General features: G+C 40.3%; 1 protein-coding gene and 1 long non-coding RNA gene across 2 annotated transcripts in view; both read left to right on the top strand.

Annotated features, from left to right (window-relative positions):
* Positions 1-5,800: 5,800 nt before the first annotated feature.
* LOC143277046 (uncharacterized) lies at positions 5,801-10,979 on the top strand. Its single transcript, XR_013053666.1, has 2 exons — positions 5,801-5,932; positions 9,546-10,979. It is a non-coding gene; the product is annotated as an uncharacterized LOC143277046 (long non-coding RNA).
* A 10,548-nt stretch (positions 10,980-21,527) lies between these two features.
* Positions 21,528-26,841, top strand: part of LOC143276853 (uncharacterized) — a 28,949-nt gene continuing 23,635 nt past the window's right edge. The window contains exons 1-3 of the mRNA XM_076581510.1: positions 21,528-21,593; positions 24,083-24,462; positions 26,299-26,382. Coding sequence (XP_076437625.1) covers positions 24,197-24,462; positions 26,299-26,382 — 350 coding nt within the window. The 5' untranslated portion in view covers positions 21,528-21,593; positions 24,083-24,196. The remainder of the gene's footprint in view (positions 21,594-24,082; positions 24,463-26,298; positions 26,383-26,841) is intronic.

Raw genomic sequence — 26,841 nt, 5'->3', positions numbered from 1 at the left:
AGAATTTGGGACTTTTTTTTTCTTTTTAAGTCTTTTTCAGTGGCTTTTCAACGCCCCTTCTTAAATAGAAATAGTTTAGGGTTGCGTACATGCGTATGATTTTTTTTTTTTTTTTTTTTTTAATGTTCATTCATCAAAATCGAATGGTTTTATTAATGATTTAGAGTCATTGTCTAGAAGATTCTTGAACTGGTCAATAGTTTTAGCTGTTTTTGTTGAATTTATTCAGTGCATTCCATCCTTTAACTGCTCTAAAGCTAAAAGAAAACTTACGAATATTTGTTCTGCAAAATTTTGTGAAAAGGTTAGTATTTGAACTTCTGGTAACATGGAGTTTGTTAGAAGAAAAGTACAACATCAACGGCTAACATTTAACTACAAAATTAACAATGTATTGTCGCTTCTTCTTTTTTTTCCACTGGCTGAGGACAGTCAGTTCAACATAGCGGCTAACAATTAACTACAAAATTAACAATGTAGACACAAATGATAACGACTGATTAACTATGAGTACAGCATAAATCAAATGACTATGAAATCAACAGTGTAGACAAATCATAACGATTAGCTACATCATTATTTTACTGCGGATTTTGAATGCTTTGTGCAGGTAAATGGCGAATTGTTTTCCAGGGGTTTCATTTGTAGACTGATGACATTAGCCAGGAAAGTCGGAACGGAGATCGTGGCACAGACAGACAGACAGACAGGCAGGCAGACTTCGATCGACTGAGATACTGAGAAACAGACCAAGGATAGAAAGAAGAATTTAAGGAGGCTGAAACAGAGATAATCACAGAGACATAGAGGTCAAAGATAGAGAGGAGCAGAAGTGTGGGAGTCAGTGAGACAAAAAAATACTGAGCAGCAAGGACAGTGCATGGGAGAAATCAGTATTGACAGACTCTGATACGGGATGTGAAGAGAGAAATCGGGGACTGAGAAAGAAAGTAGTTGGGAAGGGGAGAGAGAAACACAGAGAGAAGCAAAACGGCAAAGACAGAGATAGAGCAATAATTATTTAGATACACACACACACACACACACACACACACACACACACACACACACAGAATGAGAGACAGAAATATCGAAATCGCAAACGAAACTTTTTTTCTTTTTTTTTAACCTGTGGAAGGGGAAAAAGGGAACTAACTCTCAACGGACTTTTTTTTTTGTCAACCAGCTCACAAAAACGAGGTTGGGGAGAGGAGAGGCGGGGGGGGAATGACCATGCAAATAAATACATAGAGTGGTTGGGGGGGGGGGGAAGGGGAAGAGGGGAGGGGGGGGAGCAAATACATACACACAACTACGGTTAAGAACACAATCAAAATACGAACAAAATACACGAGAAAGAGAGGGAGGGAGAAACTGGTTTCTATGCATCTGTGATAAACGTGTAGTTGTTTAGAAAAAGCGCTAACTGGGCAGCAACAGTAGCAGCAGTAATAGTAGCATTCCCACGGCCAACAGCAGTAGCAATAGTGGCAGTAACAACAGCAGCGGTGGTAGTAGTGCGAGAAATGGAGGGGGAAATAACGTATGTTAGAAAATAAGAAATATCTTTATGCTTATGCAATTTTGTTTTTTAGTGCAGTTGGTATTTAATGCCAGCGTGTGTGTGTGTCTATAAGGGAGGGACATCTATATGAGTGTGTGTGCGTGGGTGTGTGTTTGATCTATCAAATGCATTTTGTTTTAATCAAAGCCTTATTTACTTCATAGCTTTTATAATCTTATTCATCTCTTAAGTGTGCTTTTTCATTCATATGAACACACTGGATGTTTTCCATTGTCAGACTAGCGGTTGATGTGTTTTTAAAGGCATGTTTATAGTCAACTGGATGATGTAAGGCGCTTTGAGCAGCATTGGTGCTGGATATCGCGCCATAGAAAAACTATGCATTATTATTATTATTATTATTACGAGCCATCATTATCAAAAATATATTACCACTCATGAACACGCTCGATTTTTTTTTTTTTTTTTTTTTTTAACGGAATTAAATGTAAAAAAAAATAACTTCGGAGGAAAAGAGTCCACAGACTTACATTGCGAAGGATCCGAAAATGCTAATAACTTTCTTTCCTCCTGCTCTGTCTATGACTACATAGACAAAGCATACATGTAATGATACATTTTTGCCGGTGTGGAAGAAAAGTGTAGAAAAAAAAACTTCGGGGGGGTTGGGGGGGAGGGGTTCAACAGATTTGTGTATGGATTGTGCCGAAATATAACAAGAGGAATTATAGTTATTGTGAACTGGAAAGGATCCGAAAATGCTCTAGAGTTTCTTTTCTTGATCTGTCGATGACAAAATTAGAAATTATACAAATAATGATAAACAGAAAAGTTAACTCACTCAGTACGGCCAGTCCTCTCTTCTCCTCTACTCAGACCCCTCGGATGTCCAGTGGGTGTCTGAATGACCCAACCTTTAGCTTCCGTCGTCAGAATTGTGGTTTTCTTTGTCAACATTTACATCTTCAGTATAAGAGCCTTCCGACTGCAATATTTTGATGATGGTAATTGGGGTGAAACGCTGTTAACGTCCTCTCTTTCGCCGTTCGTATGGAGAGAGTTAAGGGAAGTAACAAGTGTTCACAACAACAAAGAATTTGGGGAAAGTGTTTGTTATTGGTGGTGAAAGATAACGAAGAAAATCATTGTAGTAGTTGTACTTCGTTTCATAATACACATATCATTTTTACTTTTTCAGCTTTTGAACAAAAACTTATCGAAATTTGATGGATTTATTTGTTTTATTTGTACATATAGGTGCTGCTGGAATTCTATAAAAAGCTGCTTAGTCTTGTGTAGATGTAAGATGTGATTGATGAATGGCTATGTTCACGTTGATTATGAGAAGTGTTGTATGGATGGGCAAAAAATGTGGTGAGTAAGACTATCACGACCAAGTTATAGTTAGTCCACCTTGTATAGGAAGTGGCAAGGAATTCTAGTTCTTTTACTTTTTTTACTTTTTTTTAAACTCATTTTGCTTAAAATGTTCAAAACCAGTTTTTACCTCTAAACAGGAAACAGGTTTTGCTAAAAGAGTTCGCTGGAAACCGACTGATGTGAATTTTAACATAAAAAAGATTTCAAAATCAAAATCTAGCGTTTTCAACAAAAACAAAATATGTGTTGACGATATAAACTGTCAGATATTTCATTATGTGCAATCCATGGAAATGTGTGGAAGAATCAGTTTTGCATTTGATTTGGCATTGTCAAGTGGATAGGATATAATTTTATGGCCTGTGAAGACGTTTGCAGAAACTGACAAGCGTCTAGAATTGCAAGTACGAGTACCAATGTGAACACTTTTTTAAACTGGGAAAATATTTATCATGATGCTCTCTCTCTCTCTCTCTCTCTCTCTCTCTCTCTCTCTCTCTCTCTCTCTCTCTCTGATGTGCTTCCTTTTGTGGGTGTTGGGTAGGATGATAACATGTGCCTCAAATATCAAGGATAATTCATGTATCAATTATTACACTGAGATAGTGTGGGTGCAGTGAGATGAATATTGAAATAAAAGTATATTGTGTGTGAGTATTCTTTTCTTAAAACAACTTCACGTGTCGTTCACTTAAGAGTTCACATGGTTGTTCAGAATTGCTTCGTGCATATTGTAATGATGGATATGAGAGAGTTCACAACACAGGAAGGATTAATGAGAAACATGTGCGTGGGATGTGTGAATAACTTTGAGAAAATGTCTGTCCACTAATCATATGTGAGCCTTATGATCTGCCAGAATGCATAAGCTTCAGTCGCTGCAAGGAAACTTTTTTTTCTCTCTCTGAATGGAATACTATAGTACCTTCGTCAATGGCGGTAATGATGATGCATGGTGTGGTGTTGACTGCAGCAACACCACAACCACACAGCACAACAACTAATAATGATAATAATATTTAACCTACTATCATCATCATTATCATCATGTCATCCAAGTGACTAGACGCTCAGTGTGTCACAGTGAGTGAGAGAGAGAGAGAGAGAGTGTGTGTTTTCTGAGAGTTTCTCGCTTCTTTGCAGATATGACGGGAAATTGTATCCGCTTTTTTTTTTTCTTTTTTCTTTTTTTTTTCTTTTTTTTTTTAAACATAAATGGGGAAATGATATCAGCCTTCTTCTTGCTGTATTGTGCAAGTACAATTTAATCACCAGAGGAATATTCGCGAGGCTCAGTTAGTTCTTTATGTACGTAGGATGGCTGTACTGACTCTGGTGTTATTCAAAATCTTTCATTAACGTGTGCATATACACTGGGATGAAATGACATCAGCCTTCTTGCTGTATTGTGCAAGTACAATTTTATCATCAGAATATTCGCTCAGTTTGTTAGTTCTTTATGTCCGTCGGACGGCTGCAAGCTGTAACTCTGGTGTTATTCAAAATCTTTCATTAACGTATACATATACACTGGGAAGTGACATCAGCCTTCTGGCTGTATCGTGCAAGTACAGTTTGATCACCAGAATATTCGCCGAGGCTCAGTTAGTTGTGTTTTTTTTTATGTACGTAGGACAGCTGTAACTCTGGTGTTATTCAAAATCTTTCATTAACGTGTGCATATACACTGGGATGAAATGACATCAGCCTTCTTGCTGTATTGTGCAAGTCATAATTTAATCACCAGAATATTCGCTGTTTGTTAGTTCTTTATGTACGTCGGACGGCTGTACTGACTCTGGTGTTATTCAAAATCTTTCATTAACGTGTACATATACACTGGGAAGTGACATCAGCCTTCTTGCTGTATCGTGCAAGTACAGTTTGATCACCAGAATATTCGCCGAGGCTCAGTTAGTTTGGTTTTTTTATGTACGTAGGACAGCTGTAACTCTGGTGTCATATTCAAAATCTTTCATTAACGTGACACTGATTCATTCGACCAAGTCTTCCTGAGCAGTGCGCCGAGACTGAGAATCCACTGATGTACTCTGTGTCATTCAGTGAAGAAATGCCTCAAGACAATCTTGTCTTCAGGCCTCCACAAGGCATGCCGGCATTTCTCCGGTTTTGTGGTTTATCGTCAATTAACTCACTCAGTACGGCCAGTCCTCTCTTCTCCTCTACACAGACCCCTCGGGATGTCCAGTGGGTGTCTGAATGACCCAACCTTTTAGCTTCCGTCGTCAGAACTGTGGTATTCTTTGTCAACATTCACCTCTTCAGTATAAGAGCCTTCCTCTTGCAATATTTTGATGATGGTAATTGGGGGTGAAACGCTGTTAACGTCGTCTCTTTCGCCGTTCGTATGGAGAGAGTTAAACTCTGTAGGAGTAGTAGGCAACACCGTGTTAGGTGAAATCATGACTGAGGAAACATACCGCTTTGGAAAATCAGTACGTCATCGTTATTTTGAAGAGCCAAGACATACATCAACGATATTTCAAACGCCGGTTAAAGACCATGCCTTGAATATATATATATGTATATATGTGTGTGTGTGTGTGTGTGTTCCTTTATTTTGAGCTGCAGCTGCACACCGGCAATTAAACTCTTACTTAATTATTGGCATTCTTTTTTTCAAGCACGTTTTACATACAAAGCTTGAAGAAAGTTGCTTGCACACTTTTTGGTTTCGTCATATGGTTGACGGGCTTGTTGTTCTTATTTTGGCAAAGAAGATCCAGTTTTCAATTTTCCTTATGTTTTTTTTTCACGACTTTGAAAGAAATGCTACAACGCCGTGACCTTTCAAAGTAATTGCGGAGTGCCACCGTCCTTCAAGAGCGAAAATGTGAGCGGAAGTCGGGAAGGGGGCACAACTGTGACAGACCACTTGACAAAGGTGTCCGGACAGCCACGCGAAAGTCCAGTTGCAAAGAGCAGGCCCCAAAATGGAGAACGCTGAAAACAACCTGCTTTCCACCATTGTGGTTCTGCTGGGGGTGATTTTCTTCATTATTGTCGGTAAGACAGTTTCTTTGACTTGACTTTATTTTTTGCCTTTCTGTTGACTCAGAAAATTGACAAGACCGATTCGCACTTTGAAAATGAAAGACAGGCACGTACATGTATGTGTTGCTGTGAAATGGCAAACAGGCTCAACAGCAATATGATAGAGGATGAAAACAAGTGTAGGTATATAGGTAAATAACTCTTCAGTCGTGAAATTGTTTTGTTAATACACGTTATTAAAGGTAGAATCATTAAATTAGTGAAAATAGGGAGCGGTGGTTTGGAGGAATGTAGTAAAACTAACTAAAAGTAATTGTGTAGCATAATGAGTCAGCTGTTACTCTATCACCGCGTACCTCAGCTGGGGGGATTTTCGCCTCACGCGAGGTGTTCAATGGCCGTGTGTAGCCTGGAAACGGGCTACTTTTAAGTTCTTTTCAAGAGGAAATTTGTTACCTTTCATTACAGATTCAGCATAAGTGTTTGGTTTCATTGGAAAAAAAGAATCTTTCATCTATCACATAGTTGTGTTTTTGTTACTGTTTTCTTCCTCTTTCGTATCAGCCATGCAAGGAAACAAAGACACCCAAAGTGGAAAAAAGCAAAACTTATTAATCAACACAAAACACAGCAAAGAACGTGTCAATACATCAGATAATAATGTAATAATAAAATCTTTCACCCGTCTCAAGCATCCAGAGAGGTAATCTTGAAAAATAATGTAAAATTCAGCTTCACACACAAGCACAAAACAAAAGATGATGATGGGAAGCACACACTGTCACTTTCGGCGCAGAATTGTCTCCTTCACTGAAGATTCACAAAGTTTGTTGTTTTTCTGTTCTGTTCAGTTTCTGTCCGTCCAAAAACAGCCCAAACAGTATAAACTGAATGTGTATGTGTGTGTGTTTACAGGCTAACCACATCACAAAGACATAGTATTATAGACTGATTCAACAATCAATGACTATTCACAGCATATACACTGAGACTGACACACACAGACTAACTGAACACGCGCGCACACACACACACGGTATGGTTTGAACAGTGCATGATCTAAATTCAGAGCCTCAAAAAGTAGAGACAAATGAAAATGTAAACTGACCAGCGAAAGCAGGAACACGGAAAGTTCTTGATGTTGCACACCCACATTTGCTGCCTCTGATTTCCACCAACAGCATGTTGCACATTGTTGTTGACTGGTTCATTATTTCTTCAATCATCAACAACCATGGAATCGTCACTGTCACTGTCACTTTCATCATTTTCGAGTTAAAAATCAGGATCGCCATTACCTACACATGTCTCCTCGGTATCGTCAATTTCTTCGTCATTTTCACTGTCATCCGTAACGACAACATCTTCAAGTATATTGTCTTCTTTTTCTCTGTCTTCATCTTCTTTTTCTGAACAGTACCTTCATCGCCAGAGCCATTCTGTACAACTTCTTGAAGCACTTCTTCAAATCTTCATTTTCTCTGTCTTCATCATTTTCTGAACAGTACATATCGCCAGAGCCATTCTGAACAACTTCTTGAAGCACTTCTCCAAGTGACACGACCGTCTGCCTCGTCCGTTGCGACGCCATCCTTGATAGCAAAATGACTGGTCTTGAGTCCTTTGTTCAAAGTTGGGGATTCGATCGGATAACGCTGACTAGGTCAGCAGAAACAGGTCGAAAATAGACGGATGATTGGTATGTGGAATTCCATGCATTTTTTCCCCTCAGACCGTTGACAGGCAGTCTTTGTTTCGAAACAAAAATCGGCACACAGATGCGTGCGCCGCGTGTTTAACTACAAATGGCGTTACCACACAGATATGCATGAGACGTGCCCAGCACAGCTTCGGCCTCCGCGCATATATGTGAGGTACATTGTTATAAAGTTAACCCAAGCATATTATGTAAAAAGGCTATGACATATGACAAAGATAAAGTGTTAATCGAATGACTGTAACATTTGTCTTACTTAGTTGTGTTATTGTAAGTGACTAGGGGAGATCACTTAAAGGGAACAGCACTTCCCTGGGATATGGTTAGAATAAAGTCATGAACCGACACACAGTCGTGTTGAGTTTGTATTATTCTACTTCTATCAACCCTATAACATAACATAACAATGACCTTTCCGGCTTTTGTTTGATATAGACTAATAGAGATAGGTGTTATCCACCACTGGGCCAGATTCTTATCAGTTATTGAATAGAGCAGTGTGGTAATGGAGGAAAACAATTGCAGGTAAATCAGTAATTCTTCATGAGTTGTGTGTAACTCACTGGTATCAGATTCTTTGTTCTTTGGTATTATATCTCCACCTTGCTTATTTGACATAACATACAGTACACTACAGAGCAGAAGATTCTCTGGTATGGTCCAGACATGCTCATGGCCAGGTTATGTGTTGTCGTGGTTTTGAAGGCATTATATAACCAACAATAGCATACACCTTGACCTTTATAAGTCTTGGTGGTGATTCTTGTCACGGTTGGATGCATGTTGAGTACCATGTGTTCCCATAATTCATGGAAGTGAATACCCTCTCCCCTTCCCCCTCAACCTTCCACGCATGCACACGCACGTGTGGGTGCCTGTGACCCTGATATGTCCTATTCCCTCTCTGTTTTCTTTCCCGCCCCCCACAAACCCCAGTCCCCCTTGCTGGTCAGCCTTTTTCAGATTTTAAAGTTGAGGGTTAAACCATGACAGAACTTGTTAAATGTTTAATACACTACTTCAAAATTACCAGTACAGTAACAACACAAAAAGTTAAACTTTGCACTTTGTAAATTAACGTAATTCATCAGCCTTAGTTTTCAACAAGATACTGATTGTTGTGTTCTGTTTTGAAAACAATGTCCTGGAGGTTTTGTCTTTTCTGGGTTTGAATCCTGGACTGGTGCTTTCTCCCAACAGGCGCAGTAGCCGCGTGGTTAAAGCGTTGGACTTTCAATCTGAGGGTCCCAGGTTTGAATCACAGTGACGGTGGGTAAAGGGTGAAGATTTTTACGATCTCCCATGTCAACATATGTGCAGACCTGCCAGTGCCTGAACCCCCTTCGTGTGTATACGGCAAGCAGAAGATCAGATACGCACGTTAAAGATCCTGTAATCCATGTCAGCGTTCAGTGGGTTATGGAAACAGGAACATACCCAGCAGGCACACCCGCGAAAGCGGAGTATGGCTGCCTACATGGCAGGGTGGGAATGGGTCATACACGTAAAAGCCCCCTCGTGTATATACGAGTGAACGTGGGAGTTGCAGCCCATGAACGCAGAAGAAGAAGAAGAAGGTGCTTTCTCCCACGTTAGACTGGAAAATCAAACTGAGCATCCAGCCATTAGGATGAGATGATAAACTGAGGTCCCGTGTGCAGTGCGCACTTGGTGCTCTGAAAAAGAACACATGGCAAGATAAACGTTGTCCTGTGGCAAAATTCTGCAGTAGAAATCTGCACTCACGGATACACAAATTATACCAAGTCCTGACTTAAGCGCATTGAGTTTTGCTGCTGGCCAGGCATCTGCCTAGCAGGTGATGTGTAGCACATGTGTGTTTGATTTGTTCTGAGCACGGTGACATTTCCTGGAGAAACTGAAACTGATTTTGATTTGGTTCCACAGGATGGGTGTGTTTCTTCAAACTGGTGCTGCTGAAGTTCAGGTTCGTTCGCGCCATCGCGGGCATGGACCAGCTGGAGAAAGAAGAGGAGGAGAAAGCGCCAAAGAGGACGCGACCACGTCGCAATGTACGCAGGGATTGAGCAACACTGCTCTGCGCTTGTACAAGGAACTGGACGAGTATAGGAGTGTGAAAAATGGTGGCTGTAATGTTGTGTGTGTGTATAAATGAAAGGGCTGGTATGGGTTGGGGTGTTTGGACATAAGAGCGTGAAAAATGGTGGCTGTCATGTTCTGTGTATAACTGAAAGGTGTGGTATTGGTCAGGGAGGCTGTGTGTGGTGGACATTTACTGCAGTTGTGAGCTGTTTAACTGATGGATGCATTGTTCGCAGGGACTCAGAATGCTGTCATGTTCTGTGTATAACTGAAAGGTGTGGTATTGGTCAGGGAGGCTGTGTGTGGTGGACATTTACTGCAGTTGTGAGCTGTTTAACTGATGGATGCGTTGTTCGCAGGGACTCAGAAATGCTATCTTGCGCCTGTGAAAGAAACTGGACATCATTTATAATAGGAGTGTGAAAAATGTTGGCTGTGGTGTGTATAAAAATGACAGGGGGGGTATGGGTCGGAGTGTGTATGATCAAGCAATTCGACCCTTCACTTGTGAAAGAAATCATAGAAGTGTGAAAAATTTGTCGTTGTTTTCTGCAATCATTGTGACCACCACCTCTTCCACAAAAAAGGCACATCGTTGATTTGTATTATTACTATTAATCAGTGCAACTTGGTAATACACTCAGCTGTTCAGTGTTTTGTGCAACTGATAAAACTGTGCGTGCATGCAAGTTGCGTAATTGAAAGAGCGCGTGTGAAAAGTGCAACTAACTAGCTGCACAGTGTGTGTATTTTTTTGACAACACGTGTACAAAAAGTTGCTTTGTATTTATTGACATGCGTGTACAAAAGTTTGCTTTGGGGAAAGAGATCCAGAGGACGAAAGCAAGTTGGGATGAAAGAGTTATGAAAAGCTGGCGAATGATTTTAACATTATTAGATTATAGAGAAGAAAGTGAAAAAGCGTGTGCCTGTTGCACTGGGTGAGATGTAATGAACAGTGAGTGAGCAAAATGGTTCGTTTTTATCTCAGGGATCTGTTTCATTCCTCGATCTTTTTTTGTTGTTGTTGTTGTTGCTTTTTTTTCTTTTTCTTTTTTGACTCACTTGTGTAAACAAAGTGAGTCTATGTTTTAACCCGGTGTTCGGTTGTCTGTGTGTGTGTGTGTGTCCGTGGTAAACTTTAACATCGACATTTTCTCTGCAAATACTTTGTCAGTTGACACCAAATTAGGCATAAAAATAGGAAAAAGTCAGTTCTTTCCAATCATCTTGTTTAAAACAATATTGCACCTCTGGGATGGGCACAAAAAAAAGAAGCCTAATTATATACAAACTGCATTTACTGTTATATTTATATTTTTTGTATTCTCTAAACTTGGCACTTTGATCTGATATTCTGACCCAACAACAGAGCAGCCATTATTATCATTTTTTGTTCAAACAGGAACTTCTTTTGTTAAGCATGGAAGTTTTATTTATTTTGCAAACGTTTTGGTGCAGATAGTAAAAAAAGGGAAATTAATGCTAGGGGACTTAATTTGCTTCAAAAAACTGATCTTTCTCATCTTAAACATTACATTTTGAAATTATACTCAATACATAAAAAGCTTGTGTGTATCACAAGTGAGCCTTGAAGGCCTTGCCTCTCTTGTTTTTTTGTTGTTGTTTTTTTGGTTTTTTGTTGATGTTTTTTTGCTGGATGGTTTTACTCATAGTCATACTTCGTAACAGAAAGACGATTGATCCCACAGACCTCAGCCCCCACACACACCCCTACACCCCACCCCTAAAATTGATGACAAGCATGAATAAGACTTTATACAGTTCACAGTGTTCATGCTACGCCAACCACCATGGACAGTTGGGTCTGATCCTCCTTCTTTAACAACAACCAAAAAAAAAAATATATATATATATTATATAATCGTTTGGATGCAGTGATTCTTTGTGTTTGAAAAGGAAAGCGTGTTTTGTGTATTGTGTACACTGCGCACAGCAGTCTCTATGTCTGCTGTGGTTTTAGGGATTTTTCCACCTCATCTTTCTCCCCACCCCGACCCCATCCCCAGAACCCTCAGCCCTACACACACATACACACTCTCTCTCTCTCTTTCTCTCTCTCTCTCTCTCTCTCTCTCACACACACACACACACACACACACACACACACACACACACACACCTGCAGCCTGTTTCATTGCTGAACAGTGATGTTCTGATTTGTATTATCTTTTCTTTTTTTTTTTCTCTCTTGAAAAGTGTACTTGTGTATTCTTTCGTGAAATGTGTGTGCCAGTGTAGTTTTTGGTGACATGTGTACTGGTGTAATTTTGTGGGGGTGTGTGTGTGTGACATGTGTACTAATGTATATTTTTTAATGACATGTGTTTTGTTGTTGTTGTTGTTGTTGTTTTTTTTGGGGGGGGGTTGTGACATGTTCCCGGATACAGCTAGTCAATGTACAGTACTGTGGTTTTTTAATTTTTAAATGAACAAATATTGAGAATACACGACATTGCAACACATAACATCAAGAGCGTCTTGTTGCAGACCTTGCGCCCTCTCTGTAGGCGCCCAGAATATGCTAGCTGGAATGAAGGTTGTCCTCCGCAGTGTAGTGTATACCACAGCCGGTGGACATGAAGGGCACTCTCAGAGAAGAAAAGGTGTGGGGGGTGGAGGAAGGGAGGAGAAGAAGAAGAAGAAGCAGACCTGAGACAAAGAGAAACAACAAAGGTTGTCTCTGTCCTAATGCACACTTAATTACTGCCAGGGTTCCAAACCGAATTCTTGCTCCAGATTTGATTCTTCTTCTTCTTCTTTGTTCGTGGGCTGCAACTCCCACTTTCACTCATATATATACACAAGTGGGCTCTTACGTGTATGACAGTTTTTACCCCGCCATGTAGGCAGCCATACTCCGCTTTCGGGGGTGTGCATGCTGGGTATGTACTTGTTTCCATAACCCACCAAACGCTGACATGGATTACAGGATCTTTAACGAGCGTATTTGATCTTTTGCTTGCGTATACACACGAAGGGGGTTCAGGCACTGGCAGGTCTGCACATATGTTGACCTGGGAGATTGGAAAAATCTCCACCCTTTACCCACCAGACGCCGTCACCGAGATTCGAACCTGGGACCCTCAGATTGAAAGTCCAACGCTTTAACCATTCGGCTATTGTGCCCGTCGCTCCAAATTTGATGAAATGGGGCAGCAGAAGAAGAAAAAAAGGAAAGAAATATTGTCTTTATCCATGTCTGCCAGAGACTGATGCTTGTTCCAATTGGATAGATATACGGGATGGTATCGTCTCCCCTCATACATATGTTTGACCATGTGAATCCTAATAGAATTGTAAACTTGTCGACGGGTGCAATAGCTGAATGGTTAAAGCGTTGGGCTTTCAGTCTGAGGGTCCAGGGTTCGAATCTCGGTGATGGCGCCTGGTGGGTAAAGGGTGCAGATTTTTCCGATCTCCCAGGTCAACATATATGCAGACCTGCTAGTGCCTGAACCCCCTTCGTGTGTATATGCAAGCAAAAGATCAGATATGCACGTTAAAGATCCTGTAATCCATGTCAGCGTTCGGTGGGTTATGGAAACAAGTACATACCCAGCATGCACACCCCGAAAGCGGAGTATGGCTGTCTACATGGTGGGATAAAAACGGTCATACACGTAAAAGCCCACTTATGTATATACGAGTGAACGTGGGAGTGCAATGTCTAGATTATGTACTGCCTTGTGAATCACAGTAGAATGGTATACTCACTGGAGACTCATATGTAAGAAAAAAAAATGTTAGAATAAATATATATTCATTCACTTGAAGAAGGCAAGCGCCGAAATATTTGCTGTCGGACAGTGTTGTTGTTTTTTGTTTTCTTTTTTATCATATATATATATGTGTGTGTGTGTGTGTGTATCTATATATGTATTACATCAAAAATACAGTATTTAGGTATAAGCCATCAAGATGGTTTTAATTATGGCTGACAACTATGATGGCCTTTTACTTCTCGTTCACATGATCTTAATTGTATCAGATTGTTTGTTGTTGTTGGTTTTTGTTGTTTGTTTGTTGTTGTTGGTGTTTTTTTTTTTTGGGGGGGGGGGGGGGTTGAATAAAGCTTGATGTGCGAAATACTGATCTTTTATTAATTTCCACTGTTACTTACACACAACATTTTTTACGGAATATCTGCTTCTAACACAGGGTAAAGATTTGTTTGTTGCTCTAATGTTTGTGTGCGTGTGTGAAAGTGACTTGAGCCTCATTGAATGACACAGGAAACAAATGATGAGCGCCTTAAGGCAGTGGTCTGTTGGTTCGACCCAGGTGGGCAACCTGTTGTGCAGATGACTCCTCCCATGTTTGTAAAACGCTTAAGAGCTTGGTCTCTGACCGAGGATAGGTACTTTATAATGTATCAAAGAAAGTTTTCAAGGGCTGACCGTTATGTTTGGTCCTATGCATTGGTCTGTCATTTTGTTTATTGGGGTTTTTTGGGTTTTGATTTTTATTCGGGGTTGTTTTTTTTTTGTTGTTGTTTTTTTTTGGTTTTTGTTTTTCCTTTTGGATATTTTCTTTTCCTTTTTTTTTTTTATCTTTTCAGTAGGTATGATACAGTGTGTATGACCCAGAACATTTACTTTGCCTCATCCATCATGAAATGGAAAATTGAATTTGCTTGCTTGCTCTCTCTCTCTCTCTCTCTCTCTCTCTCTCTCTCTTCTTTTTTTTTTATCAATTGCCTGAAGGTGTTCATTGATGTTTTTGTCATAGTCTCTTCATATGTCATCGATGATATGTCTGTGTTTTTGTGAATTGATTGTGTGTGCATGAATATATATATATATTTGTGTATGTGTGTGGGCATATAAAAATAATGTGTATACATCCGTGTGTGCGTGTGCATATCAAAATGATGTGTAGGCATCAGTGTGTGTGTACATGTACGTGTATGTGTGCATGTTCATATCAGTGAAAATAAGCGGATGCATCAAGTGTGTGTGCACTTTCAGAAACAGTAAATCTGAGATGATCAGATGAATGTTGTGTGTGAATAAAAAGACTGCTTGTTTTCAGTGAAATACGCAATGTGTGTGTGTTCCTTTATTTCTGAGTGCTTGTGTTTGACTAATGGATGGGGATGTTCTTTAAAAAAAAAAAAAAAAAAATGTCAGAGGCATTCATGATTTTTGTCACGTTGCATACACTGTAGAAATAATCGTTAACATTTTTGTCATGTTGTGTATACATACATTTAAAGGCGGGTTAAATTAAGTGTGAAAATGTTCATTCAGGCTGCGTGAGTACTTTTATTAATCATGAATTTCTCTGAGAGGATGAATATATGTGTAAGATGAAAAAAAACAAAATATTGAAAACTGCTGCATGAATTTAGATTTTCTGCTGTGTAATGTTTCTTTAGTACATGGTTAGCAGATCAGTCCACAATCATACACTGTCTGTATGTGTGTTTTCATTATTTAGCTCTCTCTCTCTCTCTCTCTCTCTCTCTTTCCCTCCATGTGCAGTTCAGTGTATACATACACTAGCGTCAGTTCATGCCTTCAATAAGCAAAATTTAAACAAACATTGACATTAATGATATATTTTTGAAACGTGTTTTACACAAAGATTGTTCAACACAGGACGCTTCAAAATGAAATGAACTTCCATCTTCATTCGACTCCTTGCACGAAAAGGGGCACAACTGCTGAGAATGGTCAACGTTTTGAATGATAACGTGTGTGGGGGTGAGAGAGTGGGGGTGGGGGACGTGAAAACGCATTCTTCACAAAAACATAATCCTCCAATAAAATTAATAAATAGACAAACAAAAAAAAGAAAGACGATTTTTATACAAAAGTGAAGACCAGTAAATTCTCAATGACAACACATTTTCAGATAGAAATTACAAGAAAGGCAACGCGTTCTTCACAAAAACATAATCCTCCAATAAAATTAATAGACACACACACGAAAAAAAAGACGATTTTTATATTTTAAAAAAAGTGAAGACCAGTAAATTCTCAATGACAACACATTTTCAGATAGAAATTACAAGAAAGACAAATGCGGTTGTTGGGGTTTTTTTGTTTTTGGGGTGTGTTTTTTTCGATTATAAGAAGAAACGACTCCCAGCTGTTTGCAATATCACTCACTTAAAGCCATGTCAATAACGATACTTACAAACAAACGAAAAACTACAGGACACCAACGAAGCGACTCAGCAGCAGTGCAGGGTCTCCTCTGGTGTGTGGCCGCGCCTCCTGGCGACTGACCTAACATCAATGGCCGGTTCCCTGTGGACTGCCGGCTTTGGGACTGCGAAGGACGAACCTGGGTGTGGTCGTGTATGGAGGGTAGTGGTCGGTGGGGTGAAATCGAAATCGAAACTTTGTCGGCCTGTTTTCATCCTACCCTCGTAAAGAAAACGTACAAACTAATCTAGGAAATACAAGAAGACTGAAAAAAAAAGGAGAAAAAAAAAACCCATACACATCGCATGGCAACAACAACAAGAACAAAATAAATGGCATAGAAAATACACAATTCCCCACAAAAACATCGTATGCATATGCGTGAAGGAGAGAGGGAAGGAAGGAGTAAGGAGTTTCAGTTTCAGTAGCTCAAGGAGGCGTCACTGCGTTCGGACAAATCCATATACGCTACACCACATCTGCCAAGCAGATGCCTGACCAGCAGCGTAACCCAACGCAGGAGTAAGGAAGGAAGAGATACGAAGAAGGAGAGAGAGGAAAAACTGTGAATCAAGAATGAGCGGCGTGGAAGTGATGGCGCAAGAAAGATGCAGATGATAGAATAAAAATAAAAGAATGAATACGAAAATTCAAAACATACCTCTAAAAGCCCACAACGCGAACAAAATTGACAAGCAAACAACAGTACAAAAACATACCGCTATCAAAGGGACAGAACTCCTGGCAAAATTAAACAGCACTTTCCCATCAGCTTACGAAAACTTGACTAACAGATTGGCCTGATACAGACAGGGAAACAACCCCCATAACTGACGTCTTATTTTCCTCTCCATCTACCCACTCAAGAAACACACACACACACACACACACACACACACACTGACACACTCCGGCCGCGCACGCACGGCGGCTGACACACTGACGAACTGACATACACAACTGAACAAGCATGTGACAAACACGCACATACATACAATCACAAGCAAGCAAACCTGAACACACACACACACACACACACACACACACACACACACACACACACACATCACACACACACACACACACACACACACACACACACACACACCTTTTACTGTTTCACTGATACGGCGCACATAAATTATGGGAAACTGATGTCCTTGACCGCTCTCGCTCAGTGGAGAATGCTTGTACTCTAGTGACATAAAGACGTTTGAAAACAAGAGAACGCTGGCCATTAAGGAGAAGCGTGAGCGAAGGAAGCAGGGCTCAACTTCTGGAGACGTTTTCCCTTGCCTGAACACCTGTGGGAAGTGCTGCGCATCTAGAATCGGCCTCTTCTCCCATATGAGGACACACACCGACAGATAAGCCTGCCTGCCGTGCCTACTCATCCGTCCGGGTCCGACGGGAGACTCTTATCATGGCGCACATAGTATTAAAGATAAAACAGACTAGAAGAATTTTGATGAACGTTGCAGAAGAGAAAACAAAACAAAACAAATCAAAGACTTTTGTTTTTGAAAGTATATACTGAGTCTCTTGATCACTTTCCTGCTCAGTTACATACTGTTTCTGTTTGCGAGTTTCGCTTTTCGAAAGACTGACAGGTTGTCTTTTTTTCTTTTTCTTTTTTTTATTACGTACACTACTGCATTTCTTCAGAACAACTTTTACTGGTATAAGGCTTATGTAGCTCCCCCCCCTCCCCCCCCCCCCTCTCTCTCTCTCTCTCTCTCTCTCTCTTTTCTTTTTTTGTTAATAATACTATAAGCCATGTGTGATTTGATGTCAGTTGTACTCGAGATTTTGACGGCCGGATTCGTCGGTGAAGGTTTTGCCAGTATCAGTCATATCATATGATACCCTGTCATGTCTGCACACACACACACACACACACACACACACACACACACACACACACACACACACACACACACACACACACACACACACACACACAATATGACACACACAGGCAAACATGGCCCAAACTGGCATGGATCCAATCAATTATCATCAGCCAGCTCTCCCCAAGAAAGGAAATATCCAACACCGCAAGAACTACAGCACTATCAATTTGATCAGCTACGATAGCAAAGTAACTGATGCTAAAAAATAAAAATAAAAAAATAAAAAATAAAAAATCTGAACAGACTGCAGCCGCAAGTAGATATCATTGCTGAAGAACAGGCTTAGTAGACTGATTCCACGGAGGCAGAAGTATAATCGAACATAAAAAGAAAAAAAAAAATTTAAACACACACAAAAACAACTTTTACCTGTTCACCCTTTGCAAAAAAAAAAAAAAAAAAAAAAAAGGGAATTCTACCACGTCTTCATAGACTTCAAGAAGGTATCTGACAGAGTGTTTCAGGAAGTGCTGATATAGTACTTCCTGCCACAATGCCGGGGGGTGGGGTGGGGTGGGGTGGGGCGGGGCGGGGGGACTGAGGGAAAACTGTAACATCATAGTTGTAGATGCTTTTCTTTTTACATAATAATTGATGTGTGCATGGTGATAAGTAAAGGGTGTGCCAGTTTGCTGACGGGCATTTTATTTTAAGTGAGCCTAAAGAAAATTTTCTGTTTTTGGTTGAAGCAGATAATAAAGTATTTTGAACTGAATTGAATTTGAATTGAATTGAATTGAATTGAATAGAGTGTTGGCCTCGAGTAAACGCGTCTGCCCAGAAAGCGAGAGAATCTGAGCATCACTGGTTCCAATCACACTGGCAGTCGCCAGTCAGTATTTTCTCGATCCCCCTCCACTAGACCTTGAGTGGTGGTCTGGACGCAAGTCATTCGGACTATGAGACGACTGCCGGTTGATAGGCCGAGGTCCCGCCGTGTGCAGCATGCATTTAGCGGCAGTACCTAAAAGGACTCACGTCAACACGGCAAAAGCAAAATTCTAGCAAAATTCAGTTTTAAAAAATCTACTTCGATATGAAAACAAATAAAATTGCTGGCAGAAAAACATACAAAAAATTTGGTGGCGCTGTCAGTGTAGCGACGCGCTCTCCCTGGGAAGAGCAGGCCGAATTTCACACTGACAGAGAAATCTGTTGTGATAAAAAGAGTACGTACAACTGACTACACCTGAAATGCAAACATCAGTATCATGGGGCGCGAACTTCGACAATTAAGATACGGTATGGAAACAAGCGCCGAAAAGACCCGCCGGCAATCTACCGTTGGCCGCCAGCCACAACACCACCACTGCTGATAAAGCTGTCCAGGGACAGAACCAGTGTAGGAACTGTTCATGAACAGTTCACCTGCCTGGACTCCACTGACCATCAGCAATCACAACTGAAAGCCGGGATCCAGTCTGAACCAGAAGTCCTCCGAAGCTAAGGCATGCGACATCAGTGTACTGTCCACTGTGGCTGCAACCTGTATTGTAAGACAGCAATATCAATCAGACTCATGGGTGCACTGGTTTCAGTATATAATTCCACCTTCCTGTATGCTTGCGAGACTGACATGGGCCTTCACGGCGGATTTGGAAAGAAAGAAAGAAAGAAAGAAAAAAAAAAGCCCTGGAAATGAGGTTTTATCAGTATCAGTAGCTCAGTCAAGGAGGCGTCACTGTGTTCGGTCAAATCCAGTATACGCTACACCACATCTGCCAAGCAGATGCCTCACGTGACCAGCAGCGTAACCCAACGCGCTTAGTCAGGCCTTGAGAGAAAAAAAAATAAATTAAAAAAAATAATAATAAATAAAAAGAATAGATAAATACATAAAAATACTACTACTAATAATTATAATATTTACAAGGCGCAAAATCTTGATGAAGTCAACTCTGCGCACACACAAAAAAAGACAACAATGATGATAAATAAGCAAACTGATAAATGTAAAACATGCACACACATCAGTATTCACACACACACACACACACACACATGCATAAAAGATATGCAACAAACAGTGCAGTTTCACAGATATGAAAGCACAGTCAAATACACATAAACGTACATGAGCCCCAACACACACACACACACACACACACACACACACACACACAACGCAGGATATATGTATATATATATATATATATATATATATATATATATATATATATATATATATATATATGATAGTCAGTCGTGTTCGACTATGACCATCAGAACAGCAGAGGAGGCAACTGCTGTTCCGACTATTTGGGCTAGAATTTGATTATAGTGGAGAGTGTCTTGCCCAAGTACATCCCCACTCTCTCGGCCAAGAGGGTTTTAGGACAGTCGACGTTGGGATGGTTCCCAAAGGCCAGCTCGCCCACAAGGCTGCAGCTCGAAGACCCAGTGCAATTTTGCCTCCTAGTTTGAGAGTCATAGTCCTTCACAAAAGACTAAGCTGTAAATGGTTTCCCATTGACTGGAGAAACCATTGATAATACAGCTCTCACTTTGCTGTTGGCCCAAATGTAAACTTATGTCAACGCAGGATACTTAACACCAGATACACTCATCACATTACCAATGAACAAGTGCGCCAAATCATCAAGCAGCACACTGCATGACCCTTATGAAGATCTGAACTGAATGCTACGCTGATAATAGTAGTAGTAGTAGTAATAGTTGTTGTTGTAAAAATGGTAGTTGTAGTAGTTGGTCAGAAACCACGTATCAAGATCGAATAGCCTTGCTAAAACAATCCTCCAAGGAATTGTTGAGGGAGGGAGACAGAAAGAAGACAGAAAAAGCGATAGATCGACAACATTGCAGAATGGACAGGAAAATCGTTTGCAGATGCCCAGGCTTTGACACACAAACGTCAGACGGCTGAGGAGAGGCGGAATCCTGGCGAACATCTTTCCTGTGCGACGCACAAGGACTTTTCACAGAGTTGAGGGTGAGAAGTTTGCCTCAAACGGCACATTTGTAACGTAACACGAGATGCTACTGATTCATGTATCATCAGTTGTTTGGCTGATGACACTGTTGTACGGCGATTTATTTATTTATTTATTTTAAGACTGGCGAAGGAGCGTGCATTTTCAACCAATGAAAATGAATCTTGCACGGCCAAAGGAAATTTGCATAATTCTTCAAGAGAGGGCACGAAGAGCCAATCAGAATAACCCATCCTCTCCCCCCACTTCCCAGCCCATCTCAAGGGATACAACTCTGTCAATTCTCTCCATTCACCCAACATAAAAAAGTTGAAAGTTCATCAAAATAAACTTCGAAAAGTTATTATCACGTGGTAAGTACTTATTTAGAGACAGTTTAGTTTAAAATTTATATGAACAGTGTAGAAAAAATCAATTAGGTTGGCTGTGAAGAGTTCGCTAAAGTTTTCTCGAATGATGACGACCGTTGGGTCGTGGTGGGTGATGCACGACGCCGCTGTATTCAGCAGCGATGGCGGATCTATGTCGTCGTCGTTGTCATATCTTCGCCTCCTTTCGTGGATGTTCCCCCCATCCCAGTCGCTGAATCTGTATGCTGTTGCAGTTTTTAAAGATGCAATTTTACTTCCTCCACGAAGAGTGTTTAAGGAGTTTGGCAAAGGTTTACTGGAAGAAATCTGTTGACAAAAAGTTTTTGAAGTTGTTTTTGTCCTCCGCCTCCGAAGTCAACTGCAGGGGCTTTGTCCGTCCGACAGTGAGACAATCGAGGTCAAGTTGTCCCCTGGTACAGACTCAGCACCGTTGCTCCATTTTGTTTCGTGAGAACCAGCTTTGAATTTATCCGCGGCTATGGTGAGTGTATTTCATGTAAATGTTTACAACGGTTATGCTATAAAAACGGCCCACGTGCAAGTGTTTACGTGTGGAATGAGCTGAGTGGAATATCAATCGATCAGCTGATTTCCCGCGAGCAGTTGAGAGGATGCTATCCATGAGTGACGAATAGCTTTGGCATATCATCGTCGTCACCGTTACTTTGGATTGTTTAGACAGTAAAATTGAATTGTATTTAATTAATTCTATCAAATGAGATTATGTTACAGGTAGTGGTTACATCATTTTAATGAAATTATTACCTCAACATGTAAAATTAAATTTGATTAGTTGATTTCCTTTTTTTTTTACATTTTGTCTTTCAGAGAATATTTTACTATCCCCAAAAAGATAAATTAATTTGTGGTATAAACAATACACAAGAGGAACTTCACAAAGTAAAATCACAACTAAAAGCCATAGATGTGTGTATAGACTGTGTGTGTGTGTGTGTGCATGCGCGTGCGCGCGTGCAAGCATAATATTTTGTATCAAGAAATGAATACTGAAAAGCTGAGTGGAAGTGAGTGAACTGTAATTTGTGAAAGTTGCAAAGCCAGAAAGTTTTGTGCATTGATATTACTACAATATTACATGTAATAAAAATAAAGGCAAATATCAGCTGTCACGTTTGTGTGTGGTGTGTGTGTGTGTGACTTGTATACATATGTGTGTTTATGGATAATGTTAGAGGGTTAACTGCAGTATTTACCCATTTCTGCCCATGTTGTAATTATGCACAGCTTAAACCAGTAAATCACTAAATGAGAGTCAATGCTACAGTTCTAAAGAATGCTGACTCAGCTTAAATGCAATTACAGAAACCAGTGAACCATATAACTAAGCACAGTCTAAAGAGACTGGTATGCCATTTCCACACAACCTAAAAGAGCATCATAGTGTCTCGCTGGTTTAATGTTCTTTGATTTTATGCTCAGCTTTTCTTCTTTTTTTCTTCTATTTTTCTTTTTAAAGTTATTCAGAGAGCATCACATCTTAGTTTTGATTTAGTAATTAGTGGTCATGTGTTGTCCAATTCGGTAAGGATAAATCTCTGATGTATTGTATGTCAGTAACTAAAACCCAAAACAAGTCGGGAATGGGAGGGGGCGTGTCTCAGGCATTTTCTAGTGTTGAAAGAATGACACATCTGGTCATCTTTTGTGCAATATATAGTTATGACTGTTATGTTGCTCTGATGCATTATCTGTCAATAACTTTTGGGAATTTTTTTTTTTACATTGGAAGCAGGGAGGAATAATCTCAAGATATTTTCAAGTTTTTGAAATAGATACATCTAACTGATTTAGTTATTAGTTGTCATAGGGCTGTTGCCCATTATATCACTGTTATTTTTTTAAATAGATACATCTAACTGATTTAGTTATTAGTTGTCATAGGGCTGTTGCCCATTATATCACTGTTATGTTGCTCTGACGTATTGTCTATCAATAACTTAGGGCTCCAAAACAAGTTGGGGGGCCAAGGGGGAGAGGGCGTGCTTGTCATCTCAGATATTTTGAAATGTCGAAAGAAAGTCACATCAATCAACTGATCAAGGCTCATAACTGATTTGATCACTGGTGGTCATCTGTTTTCTAGTGTCTCTCATGTTCATGTTGTATTTGTCTGTGAGTGAATTAACACTCGAAAATAAAAATACTGCGGATTCTGGCGGGCTGCATCTGGCAGTCTTTGTCTCCTGACCTTTTGGACCAGAACATCCTTGTGCTATCCCTACATGGAGAGTGGTCTGTACGCATGTCTGAGCCCAGCTGTCTTCAATGTTGTTGGGTTGTTGTTGTTTTTTTATTCAAGTCAGGGGCATTTGGGTGTTGACCACTGACATCATTTTGAACCATGTTGTGTAATACGCAAAACATGGGACAAGATTTTGGATGAGTAAAGTTTCCCCAATGTAGACAGTCTTGAAATATTAGCAGTTATTGAATAAACTTAGAGGTTTTTTGTTGGTGGTGGTGGTGGTAGGGGTTTTTTGTTGTTGTTTTTTACAGATATAAATCAACTATCATAGTTTATTAAAAAAAAAATGAAACATGTTTGTTTATCTTCATAATTTAGTTGTTATTTTTCTTTATCCCTCCCCCCTCCAAATCCCCAAACACTGTACCCCTCCTTGGACTGTCTTCTACTAGTTCTAGTGAATGATTATAGCAGCAATTTCATCGCCCCACCACCACCACCACCCACCCCACCCCAATGACCCCATCATCATTCATCATCATCAGTGAAGTAGTAAAAATGCTTCAAATTCTGGGGCACATTTAAAAAAAAAAAAAAAAAAAACCCGCTAGAAATCAAGTCTAAATGACGAGAAGAAGGAAGGATAAGATCTTGAGCGGTGTGTGAGAGAAATGCCACTGGGAATAGTGCAGATGATGAGACAGCACCAAAAATAATGATAATAAGTGAAGAAATAATAAGAATAACATCTTATTAACTGTCAGCCAGGACAATAATGATGAGATGGTGAGGAGGACAGCAAAACGGAGGCGCCACCTTCCTCGGCAGAAGACGAAGAAGACGACGACAAAGAAGACGACGACGACAAAGACCCGACGATGAAGTCCTTGGCGACGAGCGTCATGGACGACGAAGAACTACGCCTGACCCCCCCGTCCTCTGCCGCACCCCCTCCTCCACCCGAGCGCTTCGTCTGCCCCCTGTGCGAGAAGGGTCTGGCCAGCGGGGAGCATCTCCAGGAGCACATGCTGGTGCATTCTGGGGAGCAGGCGGCCTTCAGGTGCGACGTCTGCAACAAGACCTGCCCGGACGCCGCGCTCTTCGGGAAACACCTGCGACTGCACACTGGGGAAAAGCTTTTCAGGTAAGCAGTATCAGTATCCGTGTCAGTAACTCAAGGAGGCGTCACTGCGTTAGGACAATTCCATTTACATACGCTACACCACATCTGCTAAGCAGATGCCTGACCAGCAGCGTAACCCAACACGCTTAGTCAGGCTCTGAGAAAAGAAATCATTGGCCCGGTTTAATGATAATAATAAATGGTACTTATATGGTGCAAACTCCCAGTACTTATATGGCGCAGACTCCACTTATAATTTTTATGGCGCAAACTCCGCATGTAACGGGCCGTAAGCGACATACATGAAACAACACATGTGTACAATAGTGCATGATGAATAACATACCTCTGCACATGAAAACAGCAACACATATAATGATATATATATATATATGTGTGTGTAACTACACACCAAGACAGTACTAGACTACTACAAACACTACAGTCTATTGCCCTTTCTTTTTTCTGGCTAGCTTTGATACCTTTTTTGGGGGAGGGGTTTGGGGGGTGGGGGGGGGAACCTTCATTTCCAGTCTACAATGCGCTGGTTTGCAGAGGAGTTTTGGTAGTGCTATCATAAACACTGGGATGGGTACCAGGTATCAGTGTTTTTGTGTGTTTTTTCCTGGCAAGCTTTGATAGCCCTTTTTTTTCTTCTTTTTTCTTCTTTTTTTTTTAACTCTTATTTCCAGTCTACGATGTGCTGTTTTAAAGTGTTTTGTTATAGAGTTAAGGGAGTGTTATCGTGGACACTGGGATGGGTATTAGCTGTCCATGTGTATTTGCCTGTATGTCCTTTTATTTATATATATATATATATATATATATATATTAGTAATAATAATAATATACATTTATAGAGCACCCTTTCTCTCTAAGAGCCCAGGGCACTTTACATGAAAGAAAATATTACAAATAATTATATAAATCATTCATGACCACTCTTTCTCAAAACACTCATGCCCCTCTCTCTCTCACTCTTCATACATCCAAAAGTGAGCTGACAGTGACACGGATGGTGTTGGAGAGGGAGGAGGCTGAGAGTGCTTATGGATAGTTGTTTTTTTTAAAGTTGAGTTTTTTATTAGTGAAGAGCGAAAAGCTAGAGATAGAATCAGCTGCACGGATATGACAGGGAAGGTTTGTTCCAAAATATGAGGAGCAGCAAAGAGGAAAGAACCGTTCACCATGGGTTCTTGAGTTGACACGAGGAAGTTTCAAAAGGTAACAGTCAGATTAATATTATTAGTTTCAGTTTCAGTAGCTCAAGGAGGCGTCACTGCGTTCGGACAAATCCATATACACTACACCACCTCTGCCAAGCAGATGCCTGACCAGCAGCGTAACCCAAGGCGCTTAGTCAGGCCTTGAGAAGAAAAAAAAAGGTGAATAAATAATAGATAAGCTTACATAAACAAATAAATAAATAATAGTTATGATATAAAAGAAAAAGGTAGTAGTAATGATAATAATAATAAAATAATAATAATAAATAAATAAATAAGACAACAATGATGATAAGTAAGCAAATAAATGTAAAACATGAAGACACACATTCACACATACACCCACACATGCATAACAGATATGCACCAAACATGCAGTTTCACAGATATGAAAGCACAGTCAAATACATATAAACGTACATGAGCTCCAACACACACACACACACACACACACACACACCACATTACCCTGCACCTCCTCTACCCCCCTTCTCCACACACTCATTTCTAGTCTATGTATCACAGCTTCCATGGCACACACACACGCACGCACGCACGCACGCACACACACATACACACACACACACACACACAAATGAACGCTTTTTATTATTATTATTATATTCCACAGGTGTCAGCAGTGCGGGAAAAGTTTCCGTGAGAAGTGCAGCCTGACTCGCCACGTCCGCATACACACTGGGGAGAAACCTTTCAGGTATGTATGTCTACAACAATGTATAGGGTTCACGAAAAGTTAAGGAACACTTTCAAGCAGATATGTTTCATTATTGTTATGAGCATTTACGCTGTATATTGAAAGAAAACCCCAGGCGTTTACAAATAGAACTGTAAAAAAAAACAACAAAAAAAACACACATAAATATCAAAAAGGAAAAATTAGACACAAGATATGAAACATTATTAAATTATTCACCCCCTTACCCCACAGACACACACCCAAACACACACACAACACACACAAGCACGTGTGCAAGCACACACACACACACACACACACGTCATAGTACACAATGATAAACAGTACACAATCAAAAATACAGCCTATGAATTCTGAAACTCTCAAACCTCACTCACCCACCGATTGTCATTTTAGTTCATACGGGAAAGGGATAAGCTGTTGAGAATTATTCAGGAGGGGAAACGGTGGGTCCTC

This window comes from Babylonia areolata, chromosome 33 (genome assembly GCF_041734735.1).
Source record: "Babylonia areolata isolate BAREFJ2019XMU chromosome 33, ASM4173473v1, whole genome shotgun sequence".
Classification (NCBI taxonomy): domain Eukaryota; kingdom Metazoa; phylum Mollusca; class Gastropoda; order Neogastropoda; family Buccinidae; genus Babylonia; species Babylonia areolata.
Note: the sequence above shows the minus strand (reverse complement) of the source record. Positions and strands in the feature narration are given on the sequence as shown.